General features: G+C 29.2%; 2 protein-coding genes across 2 annotated transcripts; one reads left to right on the forward strand and one right to left on the reverse strand.

Moving 5' to 3' along the window:
* The first annotated feature begins 56 nt into the window (after positions 1-56).
* LOC108572038 (proline synthase co-transcribed bacterial homolog protein) lies at positions 57-2,490 on the forward strand. The gene is made up of 4 exons (XM_017934219.1): positions 57-177; positions 312-672; positions 2,010-2,251; positions 2,336-2,490. Exons 1-4 carry the CDS (start codon positions 106-108, stop codon positions 2,408-2,410), a joined length of 750 nt encoding a protein of 249 aa, XP_017789708.1. The 5' UTR covers positions 57-105; the 3' UTR covers positions 2,411-2,490.
* Positions 2,491-3,935: 1,445 nt separating this feature from the next.
* On the reverse strand, positions 3,936-7,625 carry LOC108571979 (myosin regulatory light chain 2). Its single transcript, XM_017934147.1, has 5 exons — positions 7,493-7,625; positions 5,373-5,609; positions 4,926-5,109; positions 4,679-4,751; positions 3,936-4,413 (listed from the first exon to the last, which is right to left on the reverse strand). The coding sequence occupies exons 1-5, from the start codon at positions 7,493-7,495 to the stop codon at positions 4,260-4,262; spliced, it is 651 nt and encodes a 216-aa protein (XP_017789636.1). The 5' UTR covers positions 7,496-7,625; the 3' UTR covers positions 3,936-4,259.
* Between the last annotated feature and the right edge of the window lie 1,487 nt (positions 7,626-9,112).

Below are 9,112 nucleotides of genomic sequence, written 5' to 3' on the forward strand. Positions count from 1 at the left end.
TTTACAGTAGGTACTCCTGCATATTGAAAAGCACAAACAAGTGTTAAAGTAATGATTTAGCACATTTTAAGTAACGTTGGTAAAGGATATTGAAAAATAACGAAAATGGCAGAATTAGCTGAAAGTTTAAAAGTAGTACGCGATAAAATTGCTATTGCTTGTTCTAAGAGACCATTAGTATGTAACATACATTTTATAATTTTAGAAGGCAATAATTAATTTACAAATATATAAATGTATTGTATACATTATGTAAAAGTATAAACTTTTTAAAATAGTAATAATTTGTATTCTTAACCTCTTTTTCACAGGAATACAAATATTTTGAACCACGTTTAGTAGCTGTAAGTAAATTACAACCACCTGAATTAATTTTAGAAGCTTACAAAGCTGGTCAAAGACATTTTGGAGAAAATTATGTTAATGAATTAGTAGAAAAAGGAAATCATGTACAGATTTTGGAAAAATGTATAGATATACATTGGCATTTCATTGGTCACCTTCAACGTAATAAAGTAAACAAGATATTAAATGTTCCAAATTTATATATTATTGAAACAGTAGACAATGAGAAACTTGCATTAACATTAAATACCTCTTGGCCTAAGTTTAGAAAATATGATGATTTAAAGTTGAAAGTGATGGTGCAGGTTAATACTAGCAATGAAGAAGGTATACTCAGTGATTCCACTAATTGGGCCAAGATATTACTTTGTTCTAGAAAAAAATGTGGAAAAAATTTTTCCAGATTTAGGTGAATTTCACCTTTGCACTTGTATATTTTCCCAATGTTGTTTTTATCCTTTGCAAAAAGTATTAGAGTATTCAACATTTTCTCAGAATTGTAAAAGTTAATTTTACTTTAAATTAATTTTAAGTGTAAATTATTACATCTTACATTTTTAGGTTTTCTATTGAAATGCATTTTTAACATTAATAAAAAGAGTTATTTTAATTAAAAATTGCAAATGTTATAATAACACTAAAGTAGTACATATGAAATTCTATGTCTAAAAGCAATGACACATCAAACTAATTAGATGAATGTAAAATTAAAACAATTATTAAGTTATTAATTATTGAATATGACTACCTCTACAAATACTTATAGGCAATGAAAAATTATGATGGCTAATGCACCTATTAGAATGTAATTATATTAAAAAAATATATTGGTCAAAAAATGATGTAAGAGGAATTAAATTAGGAATTTTATTACTTTTCATATTGAATTGTATATTTTGCACAAAAAATGATATATTGAAGATTATGAAGTAGAGAATATAACTACCTATAGTTTAATTCTAACTTTTGTACAGAGTTTGTAAGTGGTCAATGAAGATGATAAGTTTAATACATTCGGAGAAAATAGTAAAATAATTAAACAAAGTAAAGATAAAAATTTAAGGCTTTCACGGACCAGTATCACACAGTTGTTATTATTGACGCTTCTGGGTGTAAACCATGACCTTACGGAAGAAATATTCCGACGTTTCGTAAGCATTGCAACTCATTTCATCAGGGTTCGAATAATACATCGATACAGTATTATTAGTAATAATAGTAATAACTGTGTAAAGACAATAACCTTTCAAATGATAGAATAATTCCATTAAATTTGACACCCATGAACTCTAATTGTGTTGTTACGTATCAGTTAAATTATACACAAAAATACATTTTATCACATTGTGATATTCTACTACATAAAGCTGTACTAATGAAAATACAATCATTACAAGACTTTTTATCTATAATTTAAATTACATTGTGCCAAAATTAACAACTGACCAGATATTTTTAGCACTAGTATGTATCATTCATTCCTAAAAAGTTAAGATAAGTAAATTTTTATTCTGTAAGTACTTTCTATTTTTATTTACATCAAAGTTATAACTTGGTGCAATTACTAGAATACTACATTACTAGAATATTTTCAACAATTAATACATTTAGACTACTATTGCATCAGTACTGTATATAAATTTTTAATTAATTTACGTTTTCAGACAAAAATGGTTGTGAAATGACACATGTTTCTTCTCTCGTAAAATATATTATTGATAACTGTAAAAATTTGGAATTTATAGGCCTTATGACAATAGGCATGTTTGGATATGATATCACTAAAGGACCAAATCCTGATTTTTTGTGTTTGAAAGAATGCAAAGAGAAAGTTTCCAAAGAATTAACTATTGATTCAAAAAAAATTGAATTATCAATGGGAATGTCAAATGATTATGAACATGCGGTAATCTTAGTAGAGAATGTTTTCATATTCTTTTTTTTTTTTTAGTATCAAATATGTTACAAAATTTAAATTAATTTGGTATAGGTGGAGTTAGGGAGTACCAATGTTAGAGTGGGTAGTGCGATTTTTGGAGAAAGACCAAAAAAGGGTACTCAATAAATTATGCGTGAAAATTAACAAAGCAAAAATTAGACCACAGACGAGGTATAAAATAGACCTATTACCTTATGGGACTTCGTGTCTCATGTTCTGAAATACCGATCGTGTAAAAAATCAGAGGTTTTATTATACCTTCTTAAATTTAGAGCGGTGAGTTTAGGGATTATATTCAATTCAACCATCAAAGATAGAAAAGTCAACAGATGCAAAAGATTCTCTTTTATTATATCCGCACGTAAATACATAATGTTCAGCTTCAATTATGATGCAATCTGAAATACTATCAGCAAGATGGAGCATCGGCTCATAACGCTCGAGTTGTAACAAGATATTTAACAGAAACCTATGAAGAAAAATGATTTGTAATTGTTTAAATGTGAGTGCTGAACAGTTAAACAATGTAATGAAAAATGTCAAGAAACGTATGAAAAAATGTTTCGAATGTAATGGTGAAACGTTTGAATACTTGCTGTAAATTTTTGAAAAAAGTGAAATATCTCGTAGAGTATTGAGTTTTCAATGACTTTACCTTATACCTTTTATTCACAGAATTATTCAAAGAGTCACTTTATGTAAAAAAAATTTATGTATTATTCGAAACATGTACACCCGTTTATGTAGTCTAAAAATCCTTCTTTTTTTTCTTTCTGAAAATCTGATAAAAAATATGAAATGAAAGGATGATATGAATATGAAAGGAACAAGGACATTTCTTTTGCGTCTTTGCAACTTAATGAAAATTTGTTGCGTATTGTATACATATGTAAAACCGTAATATGTAATTGGTATACTAAAAAACAAAAAAATGATCAAGAAAGTTATTTTAATATTACAAAAACTGTATAGTATGTCTAAAACATACTAGTCAGCTATACTATTTGTTACCATTTAGAATAAATTTATTTGTTTGTATACTAATTACTTTAATAGGTCACTTGTGGCATGCGCTATTACTTGTGTATCAATTACACGATCATGAGCTAAATTTAGTTAACTATCATCAACATATATTTGGAATCGTGCCAACTTTAAAACGGAAGGGCGTTCGAATGCATCATATAAAATAAATTCCCATTATATGTATATTGTATATTACGATTGAAACATTCATTTTAATTAAAATAATTGTATTATTCTTACGAATCTAATTTTAAACACAACGGAATAACAAATGTAATACTGTACAGAACATATAAAAAATATATATAATACATAAAAAATTCAGTACTTAATTTTTTACAAGAAATACGTATTCCCACATACAAAGCAATAAACAATTACGTCTTACCCACTGACAAACATTTTTTTATTTTGCTTACAGACATACGAAATGTAAGAACACAATATAATTGATGTATGCGTATATAAAAACGTATTAATGCATTATTCTAAATTAGTCAGTAATGTAAAAATATTTTAAGCTAAAAAAATTTTGAAAAAAAGAAATATATATTTAAAGTTACGCACTTATCTAAAATACGATTTTACATTGATGTTTATGGTAGGTTAAAAATTAGTAGCACCATTGTAGTGTTTTAAAATATTTTTATTATATGAACAATAATATGCAGATTCAAAGCCTCGTTTTTCGACAGCTATGCTATTTTCCACTTCCAAGAATCAAAGTTCGACGATCTTGCAGTTTAGCTCTTTAAAATAACTTCCTTTAAGAAACAATTGTATCAAGAAATAAAGACAACGAAACTATTATACATGTATTTGCTTTTCGCTCTTTTTCAAACTTTTCATCGCGTGGGAGCTGATTAAGCACACCTGACGCCAATACAAGACTTCGCTTTCAATGAACAGAAATTGAACAAAAATTTTTAATGCTGAAAATCACTTAAAGTTATTCCTCTTCTTCATCACCCGTACCAGTCAACATTGCGATAAGACTTTGTGTATCAATGAAACCTTTGTCATCAATGTACATATTATCATAGGCATCATCGACTTCCTTCGCAGAAAATTTGTCACCGTATGTCATTAAAGCGTGCCTCAATCTATGACAGAAAAAGAAACAATTTTCATGCTAATAACAAAAAAAAAAAACTATTGTAGTCGTTTTCTAAGATATTTATCTACGTTGAAAATTATTGTAGTCGTTTTCTAAGATATTTATCTACGTTGAAAATATAAAGAAAATTGTATGAAAAATCAAGAAATCTGATTATATTTGAATTTTATATAAAATATGAAATTTCTAAATTTTGTATAGTTATACGCATATAAGCATTATATTAGATTATTTCATTTTCATTTTATTACCTTTCACCATCAATTTTACCGTTGTCATCGAAGGTATTGAAGGCAGCAATTACGACTTCATCGTCATCGGTACCTGAAATTACGATCGTAAATTAAAATGAATTTAATACATTCTGTAATATTGATGAAGATTATATAAATTAATCATGTGTATGAAATTATTTCAATAATACGTGTCCTTATAAAAGAATGGATGATAGTCGTTACGGAATAATCCATTACACCATAAGAATATTGAATTAAATACCTGATCCCGCCATGCGAGTTGCAAACAGATTTAGCAATTGAGTAAAGTTGATGGGTGCAGGAGCTTCGTTTAACATTTCGTCAAGTTCTTTATCAGTAACAAGACGACCAACAGAATCGAATGTCGCGCGGAGGTCATTCTTTCCGATTACACCATCCTTGTCTGCGTCCATAAGTTGGAATGCCTAAAGGATACGAGAGACAATTAAAAATAATGTGTATTTATTTAAATGCCGATATAATTACAACCTTATAACTTAGTTCTTAAGTGATTAATTCTAATTTTGCATTTATATTCTAATAAAATAATATAAACATTTTTCGTTTAATTCTATCATATTAATATATGACAATTCGTCATATAGTAATGAATAATTATTTTACGTTCTAAATAAGTTAACCGTACATATACCGTTACAATATGATTAAAATACCCATTTTGTCGTACCTCTTTAAATTCGGCAACTTGTTTCTGAGTGAACATAGAAAACACACTGGATCCAGAGCGTTTAGCTTTGCGGCTACCACGACTACTTGCTCTAGTTGAACCAGATTCTTTGGGTGTACCGGTAGGGGTTGGTGGCTTTTCTTCTGCTGGAGGTGGTGCTGGTTCAGGTTCTGGTGGTGGAGCAGCTGCCGCTGGCTCCTCCTTCTTTTTGGTCTTCTTTTTCTTTTCTTTATCCGCCTAAAATTCATCATTAATATTCACAGAACACGAACGAAAATCAAAGCCAACCTTACATTCACATTCCCTTTCTTCTTTTTTTTTTTTTTGCGATATATGATTTCTTTAGAAATCAGAAATTACAATTTATTTGTAAACTACAACATTTATAAAATACAGAACTTAGTTGCTCAATATTCGAATTCACAGGGATAAAGCTTCCTTAGGTAATATTTTACGGAAGTACCTAGTTTTGCTAATTCTTTCTTTCGTGCATTCTTTCGTTGTTAATTCTTTAATTATGCAGAATATGGAATGTTTTGAGTAAATATTGTCGCATTAAACGGGCATATGTAAAGAGATACAAATATTTGAACTTAAAAAAAGGTAGAAGGTACCTTTGGTATCTTTGGTATTCCCCTAATGTCATTTAAGACGCCCCAATAAACCGTAAAAACTACAGTAAGAATTTCTTCACTATTTTTAATAGTTTCGAAGTAAACAACTTACAACTTAACAACAGTTGTACAACTTCTGATCTAAATTGAATAAAATAATTGACATGAAGAAGAAGAAAAAATGATACGAAACCTAACATAATTTCACGAATAACGAGAAGTACATTTTTCCAAAAGATTGGAAACTACTTTGCTATCAATCTTGCTATGAATTTTAGCATAGGCAGATTTGAACAAAAGTATTCTTTGAAAAATGTCAAATGTTGCTAATTTACTTCTGAAAATCATTACGAACCGTCCAACGCACAATAGTTCCGAACTTTTAATTGATTGTGTTTACATGTATTTAGTTGTCGTTATGAAATATTGAATTTAGAAGACTATTTTCTCAAAGAAATGTCTCAAAAGTTATACTGTATTACGTAAAAATTGACATAATGCTTTCATAAAACTGTATAATAAAAATAAATGTTTCAGCCTTCTCAAATACCGTATGAACAACGAAAAAAAAAAAAAAATAACATGTGAAAGGTGTCACAGTTGCAATAATTGTATAATAAAAATCTATTATGCCAGTTATTATTTAATATTCAGCCGACAGTTAGGTAAATTAGATATAGTAAGGCGGAAAAATTTTTGTAAAGCGTTGCTCATAGAAGTTAAAAATAGGATCATTCTTTCGTCCATAGTATAGTTGAAAAGAAGCCAAGACATATATAGACCGTTTATTCCGTACAGCCTCTCAAGTTACTACAGTTACGTAATTCTCTTAGTTTTATAATATACACATATATATCTAACGAATACACGGAAGTGAAACGTGTGAATTGTAAAGTAAATTGAATCGAACATAAAAGTACTTTTTACAAAAATAATTACAACAAAATGTTAGCTTACATTGTGTACCTGTGTGCAATTTATCAATTTAGGTGCATGATTAACTTCGAATTTCGTCGAATTAATAGTTCGATCGAAAATTTCCGGGGCTAGAAAAATTGCCCAGTGTTTTGTAAAAATCTGAGAGTACGTGTTAAAAACTGGAATGCACAGGGGGTGAAACAAAGTAAATAATGCCGAACTATAGAATGGCTAACAGCCAAAAATTGAACGAAGATCACTGTTTACACTCCGTTAACACAATCTGTGATGTCTTTGGTGTAAGTTTGCATTCTGATTAATTCATCACTTTGGCATATTACTTTAAATACAGTTCATGTAATATTTCGTTGTTTCTGCAAAATTTAACGTTGTACAATTTACTCTTTCACCACTAATCACATGTATGACATATACATATGTATAGATACATATATTTATAACATTACGTTTCTCTCTCGCTATATTTCACTATTTAAGAGAAAATTTAACGAAGAAAACTTTTCCGCGTATTTCCCGATGATCTGAATCCAAAATCACACATATCTCGGTACGTTCGCACTTACTTACCATGTCTACAGTTGGTTTGTAACAGGATGGTACGAGATGGTCACAACCGAACCAACTGTCCGAATCATAGAGGTGAACTTATCTAAGTAACTTTGGTAGATCTCCCCCACTACATTCCTGATGCTTGAGCAGGGGTGTCTTGCCCGGGTATAACGCCAACGCCTATCTGACCATATTTAGTGTGAGCTACCTCAAAATAGCGACCCTTTCGATGTTTCGACTAAAACAGTTTGTCGGGGATTGTGCGAACGACCAAGTCTCTCGCGGGCATTTTTTCGCAGCTGAGATTTACTTTTCAGAGGAATAATACGGGTCCAAGGATGTTTCGTTTAAATGATTATGGTCGGTGGGTCTATCGGGGTCTTGTGCTTCCTGTGATACACACGCGAAACAACGAGCCAGCATCTTCCATTTGCGGTCATCGCTACGAAAGCAATATACATTGCGCTAATATGATTTAGAATAAGGAACGCGGTGAAAAGTTGTTTGAAATACTTTCGACTGATAATTTCAATTATCTTCTAAATCGTTTACATACACACGCGCGAGAAAAACTTGCGAAATATCGATCTTCGTTCGTGAATTTATAACGAAACATTTTGACGTGAAAATTTAATAAAATTGAATTCTAAATTTTTTTACGGATATTGTTACACGTGTATTATAAAGTACATAAGAAAAGAGCATCAGCGATAATCGAATTTTAAAGGTATAAAATAACAATAATAATAATAATGATGACATTAATAATTATAATAATAATAAAATGACGATGATGATAATTTGAAAAAGTAAGAATAAGAATCGTAATAATAACAAAATTATAATAATAACGTATAGTATAATAATAAATGATAATTTTATATAAAGTATGATGGTATCATGAAAATTTTAGTAGTTGTTCATTCTACATTTAACATAATTCCCAATTTGTGCACCAGAATGCCCAAAGCACGTGGTTACTATAAATAAGTGACCGATATTTGAGAGCGGAAAACAGTGCGTTCTGTACATATAATTAAATTATCAGTGTATTTTATTTTTATTTTCCACTATATATATATCTAACAAACTTAAATAATTAACACTTCCATTAATCGAAGTTAATTTATAAAACAGCATACAATAAATGTTGAACTGCTAATTCCGTTATTTGCAGCTACGTAACTCTTTCCATTTCCACATACGAAACAAGGAAATTTTACTCCTTCTATATCAATGATTAATTCAAATTTTCTTACATTTAAAAAAAAAGAAATAGTTTTATAGTAAAAGAACTAAAACAAATTTTATCATTATATGATATGTAAAAACTTTATGTTAATTGAGACTTAAGTGAGACGAAGAAAATTATCGTATATTAAAAAATTAATATCAAAGAAAAGATCAATCATTATATAATGTTGTAGGTAAAAAGAAACAATATATCGCTTGTAAGAAGAATAAAACTTGCCTGAAGCTTAAGAAAAGATGATCAATGTTATAATATTACACTGTTCAAAAACTATTCCTACCGTCTGGACAATGCTACTTGGGTGTCATGAGGCGTTTGCGTGATTCGATCTGCAAAAAACACGACCAGATTTATGAGAAAACAAATCGTGGATTTTACACCACGAT

The sequence above is a fragment of the Habropoda laboriosa genome, unplaced genomic scaffold (assembly GCF_001263275.1).
Source record: "Habropoda laboriosa isolate 0110345459 unplaced genomic scaffold, ASM126327v1 scaffold67, whole genome shotgun sequence".
In the NCBI taxonomy this organism is placed as follows: domain Eukaryota; kingdom Metazoa; phylum Arthropoda; class Insecta; order Hymenoptera; family Apidae; genus Habropoda; species Habropoda laboriosa.

Excerpts from the sequence above, each read along its gene's own strand:
- LOC108572038 (XM_017934219.1), top strand. The coding sequence starts at position 106 with ATGGCAGAATTAGCTGAAAGTTTAAAAGTAGTACGCGATAAAATTGCT. Across the intron at positions 673-2,009 it reads TAATACTAGCAATGAAGAAG|ACAAAAATGGTTGTGAAATG; the intron begins GTATACTCAGTG and ends TTACGTTTTCAG. Across the intron at positions 2,252-2,335 it reads CAAATGATTATGAACATGCG|GTGGAGTTAGGGAGTACCAA; the intron begins GTAATCTTAGTA and ends AATTTGGTATAG.
- LOC108571979 (XM_017934147.1), bottom strand. Across the intron at positions 5,110-5,372 it reads AAGTTGCCGAATTTAAAGAG|GCATTCCAACTTATGGACGC; the intron begins GTACGACAAAAT and ends CGTATCCTTTAG. Across the intron at positions 4,752-4,925 it reads AACTCGCATGGCGGGATCAG|GTACCGATGACGATGAAGTC; the intron begins GTATTTAATTCA and ends TCGTAATTTCAG.